Below are 16,869 nucleotides of genomic sequence, written 5' to 3'. Positions count from 1 at the left end.
TCACAGAAAAATCATTGTTATTGTAATATTTTTGATGCACTCAACGCAGGATTTCTGCATTGCTGTGCACAAAAAGGGTGGAATCAAATCTCAGAAACATATCTTTATTAATTTAAGAATGCAGTTTGTACCATACAACACGAAGGACCAGTTATGCATTCACAGTACCCAGTGAGAAACCCAATGTCTTCACTGGGTTAATATTATAAATAACATAAATATATATATATGGACAATATTTGTCATTTTTCAAAAAAGAAAAAGGAAAACAAAGAAATAACTTAAATAAATAATTAATAAATTATTCTATACATAAAACGTAGTGTGTATTCGACAATAGTAATAGTAATTATGTATTATGGAAAATCAACTGCATTTGGATAGCCTAATAAATTCATGTGGAACATGTAGTTTTTTCAGCTTATGAAACATAAGCATAGTAAATAGTTGTTATTTAGAAAACCTAACTAACAGCTTTTGCATTTTAAAACAAACACAACCATACATGAGACATGTCTCTACATTTTTGTCTGTGTAAAACGTAACCTCTACAAGAGGTTATTATTTAGGTACTACGCAGGTACACGCAAATGGAATTTCTTTATATTCAATCTGCAAAGAGTATTTCTTTGGGTCTGATGGGCATGTGACCTTCTTCAAAAACATCATGTTTTGAACTACAGGTGCGGAGTTGTAGTCATAATTCTCGGTCCCGTTAATGATGCATCCTTCGCAGAGGCACTCGGCGACGTTGTACGACGAAGGAATCAAATTCGAATCAGAATGTTCCCTAAAAAAGAGAGACAGCAGAGATAAGATGTCGTTAGATCCACATACAATATTCTCAACAGGTTGACAGGTGCAGCAAAAAGTTGGACTGAGAACATTACCTGAGTCTCCACGGCGACAGCGAGCGATGCATCAGTTCAGATGAGAATACCTGACGCTGGAAGTCAGCGCAGGAGACGGTAGCAGCATCTCTCCGACCTGATCCAGCGTTCCTGGTCGACCTGTGCAAGAACTTATGTGCACGCAACGACAGTTCATCTTCAGTGAAACATCCTTTATGTTTACGTGCAGCGACGATGCTCGCCGAGATAAGTAACAACAGTAGCCAAGAAGCCTGCAAACGAAGATGATGACAAAGTTAATTCAGTCAGCGTACCAACGGTCTTTATACTACAATATAAACGTGAAAATGAATGAGCGCTAATATCCAGCCGTGTCTGGAGTTCAACTGTACTAGGAATAAACAGAACGCAACTCACCCGCATCTCTGATCTGATCTGATAGCTTACATCCAAGTGTTCACTGATTCAGACGTCTAAGAAATCTTACATATATACACCACTGAGCGCACGCGGGAAAATCCAAATCTATGAGGAAATGGAAATGAAAAAATACTTCCCTGTTCGAGATGCGCATATTAGATAGGATATAACCAGCGCCTGGAATCGTGCTTATTAGAAGTGCAGCATAATTGTTAATGAAACCGCAATTAATCAAGACCATATTGGAATTTTATGACATTATTAGTCCCTGATTAAATATCTTGTAACTACATGTAAAATTTATCCAAATTAATTTGTCTTATAATTTAATCTAATCTTGTTTTTTTAACATCTTGTTTTATTTAACCTACGTTTTGATATCATAATCTCAGTGTTTATGCAGTGTCCTTGGGTATCCTTAAAGGCATTTAAAAATAAAACGATTATTATTACTATTATAAGCTTCTCTGCTTTTGTTGTCTGCGTTGAGCCAGCTGTGTCCTAATCAAGAACACAGGACTCAGGACATTTTCAGGCTGGTACTTGTACCATTACATAGTTTATATAATAAATTATTATTATTATTTACATCCACTCTGCTGAGGCAAAACATTAATCATTTAGGAAAAAATGTCTTATAAAATTGTTAGAATAACCTGAGCGTATCTCTGTGTAAGATGGTAATGCTTTTTACTTGTGCAAACCCATATTTTTATGTTCACACATAATAAAAAAACAAAAAACACACACAAAAAACAAGCAAATAAGAGCAAAGGGGCTGCAACTCAAGACAATCAGTGCCCCCAGCACTGCACTACATGTGGCTGCACTACATAACCAGTGGTCCTGCCCCATCTTAGAGCACACACATTAAGGTTCATATTAGGAAATAAGAATGAAAAGCAGTCATGGCATCTTTAAATAATGATGGAAGACTCATCTCTCTGAAAAGAACTTGAATCTAACCATATCATACACTAGGAAGAATATGTTTGCACCAGAACTGCCTTCTTTTTTATAATAGCTCCTGAAACTGGCATGCACTGTACAACATTGCATCATAGCGACCCTCTCAATAGTGTTCAAAACTGACAAACAGGTCTGGCAGCAGCTCAGTTTAAAAGCATTTCTGAACTCTTGCCTATTAGTGCCACGCAAGAACATCTAGACATCTTTCTGGAAAATTACAAAGGGGACAAAAGGCAAAATTTCAGTCCTGGGGTTTTCTTTTTTTCCCCAACAGGCATATCTGGTCATTTTCTTTAACAACAAAGAAAGAACGAATGTCCAACATTTTACACACGTTCTTCTCAGATTCCATACACCGACAGACACTGTACATCAACGTATTCTCTTTATCAAAATACTTTATTTAGAAGCTTTTTCTTTCACAAAAGCGAGACGAAATTCTTCCTCATCACAGAGTGTCCCAATCACAATCTCTCACACTCCACTAGAAATAAGAAGACAAAATAAAACACATTTTTAATGTGAAGAGCTAGGGGACAAAAATCAATGTGGATCCTGTAAAAGCAAATACTTCACGTCACGTTATTTGTTCTCTAGATTCAGATACTTTAAGAGACGCTTAGGTTTTTATTTTTTTGTCATCTGGTTTACATTATTTGTACACAACGAAAATAAACACGATGAGAATAAGCTAAATATGGAGAAGTGGAGATAGAGACCCTTGGTGTAGATGGAACTGGACACAGCAAAGCATAATGATGGAAGAGGCTGCCCAGGCTGGCCAAAGCTCGGAGGAACATCCAGCCCCTCATCCAAGAGCAATGGAGGTTGTAAAAGGAGAAAACGACCCAGACGACGGGACGGGGAAGCATGGAGCAACACAGAGACAGAACCTAAGAATACTTTAATCTCGGCTTCAAGACACTACAGTAAAGCTTCCGACATCTTGCAAAAAAGGTGGGGAGGAACACCCCACCCTACTACCATATCTCATCAGTATAAAATTTAAACAGCCTCTCTCTGAAGGGAAACAGGCAGAAATGTATCAGTGGTCTCCACGTCTGAGGACAAATACGAGACAGCCTGTAACTTGTAAAGGACAAGTGACCGTTTTTCGTCCACATCTGGAAGACGCCGGGCGTCCGTGGGTGGCGAGCGGCCCGGAAGCCCGTGCGAGGCCAAGGCGCGCCCCGTCTCCACTTGATTCTTTTCTTTCCTTCTTTATTTCCCGGGGATCTTGGCTCTCTTGCGTGCGATGGCGTCTTCCACGGCCTTCAGCTGCTTCAGGAGCTCCTCCCGGCGGGACAGGGTGCTGCTGGGCTTTGCAGAGGCCGCACTGGGCCCCAGAGTGGGGGGCTTCCCTGCAGACACTGCGGGTCCCTTCCCAGAAGACTTGGGGGGTGGAGAGAGGGGTCGCTTCCTGAAGCAGAAAACAACCATGACAAACATTCAAGATTTTGTAGTTTTTAAAAGGCTCAAGATGATAAACCATCCTAAAATTAAGAATGTAACTTCAGGCACTCATGCAAGTAAATCTTGGAATTTTATGAATTGGAGACAATAGAATAAGCCAGGCTATTCAGCTAGCATACCAAACCGGTCAGCTATGAATTTATGGTTAAATATCCAAATGATTTGTGTACAGCACCCAACTGTCTAGTCTGTAATCTATTTGTTTTCCATTCTACTCCTCTCCTACTTGCTGGATATTTTGAGCAGCAATAAATCTGGAGATGGAAGATTGGGCCACAGTATCTGCTGATACCACATGGAAAGCATTGTCTAATTGCACACACCTGTGTGTGTGTGTTTGTGCACACATGGCATATGCATCAACTCCAAGTATGAAGGGGAAATGAAAGTGTGAAGTGAACTCGGATAAACTGATCTCAGACAGTGGCAGCACTTGTAATCGCCACCTACCACACACGTGGGTCCCCAGTGCTTTGTGAGTGTGAGCTCACGTTCTCGTGTGTGTGCAAATAGTACACATCCATGGGGTTTCCCTTTTTATTAATGATCCTCTTTCTAAACAATGGCTGGAGAGTCTGCAAATATTTTGCACTGTAATGTGATGAAGATTACTACTTCAGAAGTCAGACAAACTACTGAAGGAACAGCCCAGAGTGCAGACCACTGATTTCACCATTAATTAACGAGGTTTCACATCTAATGAACTGCATCAGCTCTGTTGACATTAGTGCAGAGGTTTAGTTAATCAAACGTCAGAGTGACGCCACAGTCTTAGATGGGGAATTTTATTAACTGGTCACCTGCAGTTTGCACAAAAGCCCACAGTGTCACAAGGTGTTCAAGCTTCGGAATGGGACAGCCGATTGTTTTCTTCCTAACTTTCAATATGTTAATGAATTGCTAATCACACTCAATGCGGTCTGCAGTCAGTCCGGAGACAGACGAGCTGAGCCACCAGACGCTGACTGAACCACACCCACCATCCCCTCTTGATTCCCCTCTGGTGGAGATGCGTCTACCGCTCACCACAGATGATGACCACAGATGATGCCCGATGATTAAAGAGGCTGTGATATCAACTTGGTGCCATTGCCGCGTGAGCCCAGACATACCTTTCTCCCTGGGGGGGAGGCCGGGGGCCCTGTCCTCTGGGCCGATCCATTCTTGGTGAAAGCGGGGGACGTCCAGGCATTCTCCTGTCTCGCCCTAGAGGACAATGTGGAACATGCAGTCAACCACAATATGTGGATGCCCAGATAAGGAACTAAAACCGCTGACTATGGAGAGATTCCTCTCGGGTAGGACCCATGAAAACCCAAGCGACTAAATGTTAAATAAAATTGTGTTTGTGTGCGAGTTTGCGCACGTGTCCATGTGAAGAACCCAAAATGTACAGACCGCACTTCCTTGGGGGTATTTTCTAGCCTGCGAGTTGTAGCGCTCACCTCGGTCAGGAGACAGCATTGGTCTCTTGCTCAGAGGGGACGCTGGTCTCTCTCTGTCTGCAGGGAAGTATCTCTTTCTGTTGCTCCGCTCACCCTGCATATGCACACAGAAAACAAAACATCCAGTCGCTTGATGAATGACGACACACAGTACGAACGTGAAGAGATCATAGAGAGAAACACACTTATGACTCAACACGAACAGAGTGAGATAATGGAGAGACATACACTCATAGCAACAGTATGAAACTAATCCGGTCAGTGACAAAAACACATTTATCACAACAGTATGAATAATCAGATCTTGGAGATACACACGCGTATCACAACAGCATGAATGTAATCAGATGACAGGAACCGGGTACCTTGTTCAGCAGGGTGAGCTTAATATCCTTGTGTGTCCCATAACCTCCAGGAGGACCCATAGAGGACACGTTCATGGGGTGTCCCCGGGGGCCCGGTCCTGAGCGTGGCATGCCCAGGTCAGCCTTGGGTAGGGGGGCGGGGGTCTCCACACGCTTCCTCTCGTCTTTAAAGGTCTCATCCTTCTTCTGGGGTTTTCCTGCAAGAAACATGTGACATGAGAATAGACAGTGCACGCGTACATCAGGCAGAGCAACAATAGGGACCTGCTCCAAGCCTGTGTCTGAGTGTCTGAGTGCCCCTCATCATACGCCATCATATGTGGAGGAAAAGATGATGTAGAATGAACACTGACATCTTTTATAGTATTTGTAATGCCAATCTGTGTGTGTGTGTGTGTGTGTGTGTGTGTGTGTGTGTGGGTCCTAGGGCCCAGTGCGTGGTTCTCCAGTACCTCTGTCTTTGTCAGGGTCTCGGTCACGTGGGGGTGGCCGCTCACGTGGAGGGCCCCTTTCCTTGCGTGCGTGCGCTGGGGTGGGTGAACGTGAGCTGGCTGAGGACACGGGGCTGGCCAGGTCTGCGTACATGTCCTCCGAGTCAGCGCTACGCACCGAGCTGCTGCTGGAGGAGGCTGATGACACTGATGACACACTGCTCACAGAGAGAGACCTGCAGCATCGCACCACACACACACACACACAGTTATCAAAGAATAGCTCTGGGGCGTGGTTTTGTACTACAGGTGGGTGGCAGTGCCCTGCGAGGTACCTGGACTTGTGGGACCCAGAACGGGAGTGAGACACAGAGGCAGAGGAGGACCTGGATCTGGACCGCGAGCTGGAGCCTGTGAAACTGCTCACACTGGCACTGCCACTCAGGGTTCTTCTGAGAGAGAGAGAGAGAGAGAGGAGGGGGGGGGGGGGGTGGGCATGAATCAATGTCACGTTTTAGGTTTAATTCGTCAGAAACGTGTAGGGTGGTACCAGTGTTCTATCTGTGCTCAAGTCACTGATCTGATATCAGGTTTCTTCAACGAAAAAAAACACACAACATCCCGGTGACACTTGCAGAACTCCGAAATCGAAAGTCATAAACTTCAGTGATTATTGAAGGTATGAATTTAGGGCATTTTATTCAAAACAAAGAAGTGAAAACGTTATGGACTGAGGTCACAGGAGAGGTCACATGTGAAAGCACCAGCTGAGGAAGACTTCCCCAAAGCTTCTCCATCACTTCTTCCTGCTCAAACATGACCCACTAACGCCTCTCTGTAAATGCCTGTAGGCTCGGGCTCCATTCAGGGCCGCATCCACATTTCCCACCAGAACATCACCAACGTCCCTGAGCTGGTAACAGTACAGCGCCATGTCCTGGTCTCCCTACGGGAGGTGACCGTCGTTTCCTGATTCGTGACAGTTCAGCCGTTCTGCAGCTGAAAAAAACACATGCTTCCTGTGCACCAATATAATAATATTTAAATGACAACATGACGTTTAATTAGGGAGGTTTCAGGAGTTCAGGAGTTCAGTGACACCACCCAACCAACCCAAATGAGCCTTTATGCCAGAGCTCTGGAAAACCAGGTGAGACCTGAGGTTTTCCGCAAAGGGTATTCCATATTTCACACCACCCCCACACACTCCCACACACACACACACACACACACACACACACACACACACACACACACACACACACACACACACACACACACACACACACACACACACACACACACACACACACACACACAGCTCTGTCCTGTCCAGCTAACCATGCACTACATTCATGCAAATGAATCCATGAAATACAACACACAGGCTAATGCTTAAACAGCTCGCCTGACTGCAGAGGAAAGTCCACTAGCTAGAGGGGAAAAACCTTCAGGTTGGAAAGTAGTTTCATTTTTACCGTGACTGAACTAGCATTCAAGATATTTAACAGAGAGCAGTGAGTGTGAGGATGGTGCCGGGCGATGCCCCCTCATACCTGCGAGGTTTGTGCGGTTGGCGTTCCTTCCTGCGGCCCTCCCTCGCACCGGGGGGCTTCCCCGGCTCTCGCGGCTGAGGTGGTCTGCCCCCTTCCCGAGGGTTTAAGGGGGGTTTGCCCCCCTCAGGGGCAAGTTTGGGAGGTTTGGCAGGTGGGCCAGGCAGGCCAGGGCTGGGGAGCTTCTTTGGTGGGCCTTTGTCTCTGCGAGGAGGGGGTGCTGGACCTGGCTTCGGCGGGTGGCTGCAACGACACACACACACACTTCTGTTTCTGTTTGCATGCAGCAAGACAACACGCACTCAGACGCACGCATGCACATGCACACACACACAAGCTCGCGTACCAACACACACACGCGCAAACACTCAAACGCACAATCGCACACGTGCGCATACAATCTCTCACGTATGTACACACGCGTGCACACACACAAACACACAGCATGGCAGTGAGTTGGAACAGGAGAAACTCAATGGCAGAGCTCCACTTTCACTCGTCCAGCTGTGTGAGTAACTCCCTAACCCTAACCCTTCATCTGAGCAGGGGATTATAATGATTAAATAGTTAATGAGTGCGACTGTGTGTGTGTGTGTGTGTGTGTGTGTGTGTGCATGAAAAATGCACGCAGTTCATGGCTGTGGTGATGTGTGCGAGTGTGTGTGGTTAGGATATAAACTTTCACTACTCTTGATGGTTCTGAGTCACAGTTGTGTGTGAGTGTGTGTATGTGTGTGTGAGGGTGTGCGTGGTGTGTGAGGGTGTGCGTGGTGTGTGAGGGTGTGCGTGGTGTGTGAGGGTGTGCGTGGTGTGTGAGGGTGTGCGTGGTGTGTGATTACCCTTTTACTGCTCCGGGTGGCTGTTCAGTTCTCATTTTGTTGGAATTCCTCTGGATGGCTGAAGGCGTGAGTGAGGGAGAGGATGAGAATGACCGTGACCTATAAAAACAAACCAAAAGAATACGCACACAAAACGTTTACGCAAGGAAAAGGAATTATTTTTGGGTGATGTGTGTGTGTGCAAGGAGGAATGAGTGGAGTACAGGTGTGTGTGTGTGTGTGTGTGTGTGTGTGTTGCCTGGAGCGGCTGCCCGTGTAAGAGCTGTGCTGGGAGGAGTACAGGTGTGTGTGTGTGTGTGTGTGTGCGCGTGCATGTGTCTTGCCTGGAGCGGCTGCCTGTGTAGGAGCTGTGCTGGGAGGAGTACAGGTGTGTGTGTGTTTGTGTGTGTGTGTGTGCGTGTGTGTGTCTTGCCTGGAGCGGCTGCCCGTGTAAGAGCTGTGCTGGGAGGAGTACAGGTGTGTGTGTGTGTGTGTATCTGGCCTGGAGCGGCTTGTAGTGTAGGAGATATACTGGGAGGAGGAGATGGAGTACAGGTGTGTGTGTGTGTGTGTGTATTGCCTGGAGCAGCTGCCCGTGTAAGAGCTGTGCTGGGAGGAGTACAGGTGTGTGTGCGTGCGTGTGTGTGTGTGTGTGTGTGTGTGTATTGCCTGGAGCGGCTGCCCGTGTAGGAGCTGTGCTGGGAGGAGTACAGGTGTGTGTGTGTGTGTGTGTGTGTGTGTGTGTGTGTGTGTGTGTGTGTGTGTGTGTGTGTGCGTGCGTGCGTGTGCGTGTCTTGCCTGGAGCGGCTGCCCGTGTAGGAGCTGTGCTGGGAGGAGTGGGAGGAGTACGAGCTCAGGGAGGAGGAGCGTGAGCGGGACCTCGAGGGCGAGGAGCCAGAGCCAGTGTATGAAGAGGAGCGGGATGAAGACCTGCAGAGAGAGCGCTACCTATTCACATCACCTTCACCTCTACACAATCCTCATCCTCACAATCCTACACCCCAGCTCACACAGCACATCACATAGCTCAAGCACTTCAGAAAGAACTCACAACCATTCATACACGGGCTGGCCCATATTCATATTTTAAATGAACTAGAAACAGTCAAATATACATTACCAACAAGCGACAAAACAGAAGAGACACTGAAATCACAGTACAAAAATCAAGAATCCACCCGACACATTTACCGTTCTCAGAAAGTAAAAAGTTAAGTGACTGTCCAGTAGTGTGGTGAGAGGTCCAGGACCCAAGCCCAGTGGGACCAGCACACCCTGACGTCCCACTCCCCAAGAATCAGGGAGGGGCATCTCAGGACCACAGCTCAGGGCGCTGGAACAAGCAGGCCTGGCCCTCCAATGACTCAAAATGAACTCAAAATGTTTAAGACTAAAAACTGCCCTTAGTCTAAAAGGCAAAACAAAAAACTTGGACGTGTGCGTGTGTTTAGGTGTCTGGTCCACTGCTTGAAGGCTTAGAGCCTGGCCCGGTCCTGCGTTATAGGGAAGAGCTCCATCTGGGGAAGCACGTGTGTGGGGAAATGCTGCAAATGCAAATGGGAGTCGTGGCCATGCACTGGGGGCGGGGGCGCCGTTACCGAGAGGAGTTGGACAGCGAGACGGAAGAGCCGGAGGGTCTGTGTCGCCTGTGGCCCCGTGGAGGGGAGCCGCCGAGTCCCAGCCGTCGTCTGGGCGATTTGGACCTGCGCCAGGGGTCCTTCCATTCGTCGGGTCTCTTCACGGTGGGCACCAGCTCCTTCTTGGCCTGCGGCTCTGCCGGCACTCTGCGGAGGTAAGCGTGCACAGTGCCGTTACGTTTAACGGGGCGAAATGAGCGTCGGTGCAGGACACGCACCAAAGCTGGCCACGCTGCACGTCCGGCAGGGAGACAGCGATGCGTTTCAAGCAACACAACATGAGCTTCAGCATCAGTGGGGGACGTGAACCAGGTCCTCACTCCTGTCTTTACTACAATGTCATCCATCTTTTCCTGCAGTGAGTAATGGTGGGGACATTCCCTAGCTTTTATCACCCCTGTGTTCTTTAGTCAAAGGTGCACACATGAGAACACGCACACACACACACCTCCCCATGCACGCAAATACACATATGGCCACATTCTCCTGAGACACACACACAAACACACATACACACACACCTCAACGGGAATAGACAGATAGCGACACACACAGTGTGTGCAAGTTGCCTTTCAACACACTGAAAGAATCCAGCAAAGCCAGTGGTGAGACTGCACGATGACGGCATGAAGAGACAATGGAGATACTGATAAGAATATTTGAAAATATGACCTCTCCATTTTAAGAGGAAGTAAGTTAAAAACATTAATGGATTCACTTCTATTTCTACAATTATCTTTATTATCTGTCAGTTTTGCATAGTCAACAAACATCCTTGTGTGCATTTGAGTGCGTGAGCAAGTCTAGGTCAACTCGACTGTCAGTGTGTGTGTTTTTTTTGTTTTGTTTATTTATTGTAAATAATATGACTGCTGAAACATTAAGAATTTGAGTGGCTTCCTATGTTTACCTGCTGAGGAAAAATCACCTGCACCTCTGGAGGGCAAAAATATCAGTTCACGTCATACCTAGCAATGATGACCCAGAACCACAATAACAAATTAATAACAAAATATCAAAAAATGAACCAATCTGTTCAGTATATTTCATAAATGGGATGCTTTTCAAGAGAAAAGCAGAACACAAAGCTGGAGAAAATAATTACAACGGTAATAATGTCAGAAACTTTGCCCAGAAGTGTGACTGCAGGAATCGTTACTGTAATACAATGTGGCTGATCTTTCATGCTCAATCTCTAGATAACTAATAGATATGCTTGCTTCCTGACGTAGATGCCTGCTTCCCAACATACTGATGTTTAACAGGAAGACAGAATTCAGCGGCAGGATAGCCACAAGCTAAAAACTGCCTGGCATGGCGTTGCCCATATAACGACTGACCCAGTTATGTCATAGATGGGAGTGTAGTTTACAGCAGTGTAGCCCTTGAGAGGCACGTGAATATCGCACCTTCCTGCACATCTTCCCAGATCCTGTAGGGCCTCCCAGCCTGAGACATACGCTGGTGCATTAAGAGATGTTTACATTCCCTGCTCTAATGGCACAGCGTTCATCAATGTGAGAACACCAGACCACCTCCCTCTGCTGTTCTCTGGCATTGTTCTACCAGAGGGCCATGGGAACGTTTGAATGGGGTCATATTAAAATGTTGGATTTAACTGACAAAAGTAACAATACAACAACAATATGAATTGTTAGTATGTTTCCTGGTTTAGTAATAGTCTTATCATCAGTCAGTGAACAAAGACAGTCAAAGAATGCAAATAAAAAAAGTGACAGTTACTATCAAGAAAGTGGAAAGCCTCTTTAAAATGAAAGAGGAGACACAAAAGGTATGTGTGAGCGTGAGTGAGAGTAACACCACCACCACCACCTCTATACTGACCACTGGCCAATGATTTCTTTTCAGCACACCGGCAAATTTCCCAGTTACAGCTATGAATGTGTCGTAATTTTACAGACAGAAGGGTGGACCGCTGGGTCTCTTGAATGGAAAGTTTAAAGAAGTTGTCCATTAAGCAAACAGGTTCAGGGAGGCAACACAGTGAGTAAGAAGGAACTTTCCGGAATTCTTTTTGCATTGTTACCTGACACAAATCAGCTGTAAATACGCCTTCCTCACGGATTCCTCAAGGATGATGCAAAAGCAGAAAAAAGCTAAAAATAGTATACAGGGTTAGTGCTATATTTAGAAGTGAAACTTGAAGCCCTGTCCCTACCCTGATCATTTCCTTTTCATTGGTTGTGATGGCGACAAGCATCGGGGGAGGGGTAATATAATATTTTATAAGAAAGAAGGCAAGTTGGTAACACCAATTCAAAATGCACAAACATACACTGCACTATGCTGACAATATTCAAATATGAGGCGACAGCTTCATTAAAAATTCAGTCTTAACATACGCTTAGACAGCCAGACACACACACACCAAAAAAAAAAACAAACACTTTGAAGGCAGACAAAGACACGAACGCACAGCTACATATGAAACAAGACCTTTTTGTACTAAGCAACCCTGCATGGCTGTACAAAAGAAAGTGGTGGTAACCTATATTCTATATCCCTCTATACTATGCCAAGGTTGTAAGTAGGGCTCTGTGTACTCTGTCATGTTACCTTCATTCATTCAGAACACAAATTAGTTCAGCAATGCACAGAACTGGAAAAATTGGATGGTGATGATGCATAACGAGGAAATTAGCCTGTCTGGTACATTGAGAAATAAGCATGTCAAGTGGCATAACCTAAATACCTGCAAAACAATGTGAGTAGTAAAACATTAGCTTACAGAACGTAAAAGTAGCAAGCCCTCCTATCTGAAAAGTTAGCTAGCTTGGCTAACTAAAGGAATATATAATGTTCAATATAGAGCTTAATATTTATTTTGATTCAATGCAATGGTTGAAAATTAGCTGATTAATATTAATCAGTCTAATTTACATGGTAGCCACTAAATCAGACAACTACCATTGAGATTAGAATTCTGTGTGTGTGATATATAAACACATCCATCACCAGTTTTTTTTTAATGAAATGTCAGGTTTATGTTCATCAATTTTATGCTCAAGTAATCAATTAAGTAGAACAAACTTACTTGGGAAAAGATTTGAGCCACACTGATTAGAAACCAGGAGAGGGATGGGCATGGCATGCCAACGTGTAAAGCACACAGATCGACAATGTTGAGAGGAAAGAAGACATCCGAGGACATGAATGAAGGAGGTGATGACAGCTAATCACCAGTCTGTGGAGTCTGCTACAAGACTATCTCCAACAGACTACAGCTGCACCCATCCACTGCAAGATAAATAATTTACAAATCAAGGGCACTCAGCATCACTGCAACTTCACCTAGAAATGGACGGCCATCAAAACGTAGACCAAGAAGCACAAGAAAAATAACAATTTGGGTAAATGGCAACCCACACATTATCTCTGGAGAGTTGGGATAAATGTACATGCGTCTATAGTCAGGCGAAACATCAATAGACATGGCATTCATGGGAGAGTTGCTAGAAGGAAGCATCTGCCCTCAAGAAAGAACAAAGTTTAAACTTTGCCAGAGAACACTTGGACAAACTTCCAGGCTTTCTGGAAGTACATTCTCTGGACAAATGAGTCTAAAATTTAATTATTTGGCTACAATCACAGGGGCCATATTTGGAGAAAAGTAAATACTGCATATAAAGAGAAGAACCTCCGTCCAACATGCATAGTGGTGGAAATGTGAATGTCTGGGCATGCTCTTCTGCCTCTGGACCTGGATGACTCCATATTTATCCAAGGAACCATACCATTGTTAGGCATTCCAGGCCTAACAACAAATTCAATTTCCAGGACTAGCAACAAATGTTTGACCAGAATCTGCTGCAAAACTACCAAGGAATGGTTCAAGAGAAAGAAGATTTGCACTCTGGATTGGCCCAGTCAAAGTCTGGACCTCAATCCCATAGAAATTCTGTGGGAAGATCTGAAGTGGGCGGTATATGCCAAATGTCCTTTAAATCTCTCTCTGCAAAGAGGAGTGGGCAAAAATCCCCAAAAGCAGATGTGAGATACTAGTCTGTGGTTACAGAAGATGGATGGTTGAAGTAACGGCTGCAAAAAGAAGTGCGACAAGTTCACATACTTCTGCTCAGTTTTTGGAGAGAGAAAATACTTTTGCTGAATTTAAAAAAATGAATGAAAATCTATATTTTTCTGTGTGTTCCTTATTTGGAAGATCTGTTTACAAATTGAGATTTGGATATTCATTTCACAAACTTTCAAGCTGCACCATCATAACATTTCCTCTTCTGGGTGATCTTTTTCCTTCCAGCTTGGGTGCTCTACCAGACTCCTGGGAGCTTGAGGGTCCTGCACAGAGTCTTGGCTGTTCGCAGTCCTGCTGCAGTACTTTCGGGATCTGCTGCAGCCAATATCGTAGTTTGGTGCTTACAGGGTTGGTGTGTTCTTTGATCGTGTGTTGCAGCATTTACCATCCATGTCCTTCTCCAAGACACTGATACTTTGATACTCTTGTGTTCCTTGTTTGATGTTGCTATCACTTGGGATTGCTACATCCATCACTGCAGGCCTCTTCTGCTGTTTGTCCATCACTATTATCTCTGGTTGGTTAGCCATTACCATTCGGTCATCCATTTTAGTCCCACGGGATCTTATCTCTGCCATTCTCCACAACCATAAGCGGTGTGTCCCACTTTGCCCTCGGAACGTCCAGACTATACTCGGGTCACTTGGTTATGGCTACCTTACTCTTCCTTGTAATCATCTGACCACACTTACCCAATCCGTATGACATTCCATATATCCTATCGAAGTGGGTCAGTGAGCCAATGTCTCGCTCAATTCTGGCATACAACTTGATGTAATCCATGTAGAGGAGGTGGCATATGGTTGCTCCCTCCCGTATTCAGTATCCGCAGCCACTCTATACAAAACAGCAGCATGGGCAGGGAATCTACTTGGTAAATCCCAAACTTGGTGACTTTGGTGCTATTGGTCAGAAGTTGACCTCTAGGATCATCTTGGACAGCCTCACTGAGTTCTCGATGAAGGTCTTCAGAGTCCTGTTGATGTTATGCAGCCTCAGGCATTCCAGGATCCATGAATTTCCCAATGTCGGGAAGACATTCAAGAGAAGAAAGTGCTGTTGATAGATGTCATCTTAGCCAAGACTGAAATGTGTTATGAGACTAGTAATGAGATATGGAATATATGGGCTGAGAGATATTACATTTGTGCAGTTTCATAGAAAAATATTAATTAATATTTAAATATTGTCATAGACCTGTTACAGTCTGTGCCAATATAAGACTTAAGAACTCGCATATTCCAAGCACATGAAAGCACAAATTTATGTCCAAGAATGTAACAGCTGTGAAGATCCTAAAATATTATGACTGTATATGATGAAGCACTATATGAGGTCACAGAGCACACAGCAAAACCACACAAGTGGGGGATATTATTGGATCGGCAAACAATAGCACCAATTGGGAAACATGATTCTAGAGAAAGAAGCACAATTAGGAAGATAAAAGCCAGGGACTTTTAGGTCAAGGCCGATTAGGAACTTGAGATAATCCACTTGAGATAATCCAGGCAAAACAGGCCTCTTAAAAGTAACTAAACTCAGAAGCTTCAAAGAGAAGTTGTTCCCATGCACAGGTGCACAACTACGTTTAATTGAGACTGAACAATTCACTTTACAACTCAGTTCTTATGTACTTTGACTTTGAAGTAGTTTCAAGGAGTGAATTTCTTCAACAGTACGACAATCTCACCATGCTGGGCTGAAGGATGCCATGAGCTTGTTCGAAGGCGCTCTCTCCTCATGGCACCACGCCAGCTTTACTTTACATCTTACAGGAACATCTTTTAGATAAGGCAAAAATTACTTCCGTATTTTTGTCAAGAACGCACAGCACAATGCTGCTGTCTGCAGTTTCTCTTGTTTAATTGAAAAGAGAAGGGCAAGCAGGATTGTCAATAATCAATAATAATGTTAATCAATAATGACTGACCAAGTCTATTTTATAATAGAAGTGTATGATCTTATTCTCTGACTGTCCAATAGCACCAGCCCGCTGATCTACTTGAGCACACAATGGTGCTAGCAGAGAGAATTCACAATGGGCCAAACCCACCAGTGGATGTGAACTACTGGAGACATAGTTCTACGTTTGCTATGTTTGTATTTCCTCACTAAGGACAGAGTGACGGAGCGTTCAAAGGCCATCAGTGGGAGGGTCAATCATCATCATCATGGTAAACACATCCAAGGCAGTCAAACTTGTAAATGAGTAAAAGGTAAATTTTGGTGAAGATCATTCGGACATTACATAGTTACACATTCACACATTCATAAACAAGATGGGAAAAAATATATAAAGCTAGTGTTATGTCTACATTCTTGTGTTTGATAAGAACATGTATTCACACATTAAGCATTACAACACATTAAGCATTATACAGCTTTATAAATTATGAGTGTTCAGAAATACTTGAAAGTAAGAAAATACAAGAAAGTCTTGAAAGTTTTTTTTTTAATAAAATATATGAATCTTTGAAGAATTTGTTCTCTATGCACTAATTAATTTAAGAACATGATAATATTCAAGATTAAGAAAAAGCATTACATACGACTGGCCCAAATTTAAGAGCAAATTATATCATGTTCGAGTGTTGCTTATGACTAACACACTAACAGCATGCTTTAGTTTCACCCGCGAGATCACCAGCACCAGATTAACCACCAGACACGCCCACATGTAGCATGGCAAATCGCCAAGACAAAAACATGAAGGAAGAACAAAGATGTATGAGCCTATTCCATAGGGATTAACCTCCCTCTCCTTCATCCATCCATATCTCAACAGTCCACATAAAGGCACAGAGCTACTAAACAATTTCAGAGGGCTACACAACCCTAGAGTCTGATGTG

The 16,869-nt window shown here is 44.4% G+C and overlaps 2 protein-coding genes across 8 annotated transcripts in view; both read right to left on the bottom strand.

Annotated features, from left to right (window-relative positions):
• Positions 1–217: 217 nt before the first annotated feature.
• Positions 218–1,479, bottom strand: il17c (interleukin 17c). Its single transcript, XM_076997386.1, has 3 exons — positions 1,269–1,479; positions 891–1,123; positions 218–790 (listed from the first exon to the last, which is right to left on the bottom strand). The coding sequence occupies exons 1-3, from the start codon at positions 1,272–1,274 to the stop codon at positions 562–564; spliced, it is 468 nt and encodes a 155-aa protein (XP_076853501.1). The 5' UTR covers positions 1,275–1,479; the 3' UTR covers positions 218–561.
• A 1,141-nt stretch (positions 1,480–2,620) lies between these two features.
• Positions 2,621–16,869, bottom strand: part of zc3h18 (zinc finger CCCH-type containing 18) — a 28,605-nt gene continuing 14,356 nt past the window's right edge. For 6 of the 7 annotated variants that reach the window (XM_076984073.1, XM_076984082.1, XM_076984055.1 and 3 more), the window contains exons 10-19: positions 9,924–10,109; positions 9,124–9,255; positions 8,347–8,445; positions 7,511–7,750; positions 6,290–6,406; positions 5,976–6,190; positions 5,524–5,720; positions 5,159–5,252; positions 4,826–4,919; positions 2,621–3,660 (exon numbers count right to left, since the gene is read on the bottom strand). In XM_076984073.1, the coding sequence (XP_076840188.1) occupies positions 3,462–3,660; positions 4,826–4,919; positions 5,159–5,252; positions 5,524–5,720; positions 5,976–6,190; positions 6,290–6,406; positions 7,511–7,750; positions 8,347–8,445; positions 9,124–9,255; positions 9,924–10,109 (1,573 nt within the window). In that variant the 3' untranslated portion in view covers positions 2,621–3,461. The remainder of the gene's footprint in view (positions 3,661–4,825; positions 4,920–5,158; positions 5,253–5,523; positions 5,721–5,975; positions 6,191–6,289; positions 6,407–7,510; positions 7,751–8,346; positions 8,446–9,123; positions 9,256–9,923; positions 10,110–16,869) is intronic. The other variant, XM_076984088.1, reaches the window with a different exon arrangement.

The sequence above is a fragment of the Brachyhypopomus gauderio genome, chromosome 2 (assembly GCF_052324685.1).
Source record: "Brachyhypopomus gauderio isolate BG-103 chromosome 2, BGAUD_0.2, whole genome shotgun sequence".
Classification (NCBI taxonomy): domain Eukaryota; kingdom Metazoa; phylum Chordata; class Actinopteri; order Gymnotiformes; family Hypopomidae; genus Brachyhypopomus; species Brachyhypopomus gauderio.
Note: the sequence above shows the minus strand (reverse complement) of the source record. Positions and strands in the feature narration are given on the sequence as shown.

Excerpts from the sequence above, each read along its gene's own strand:
- il17c (XM_076997386.1), bottom strand. Across the intron at positions 791-890 it reads CTGTCGCCGTGGAGACTCAG|GGAACATTCTGATTCGAATT; the intron begins GTAATGTTCTCA and ends TCTCTTTTTTAG.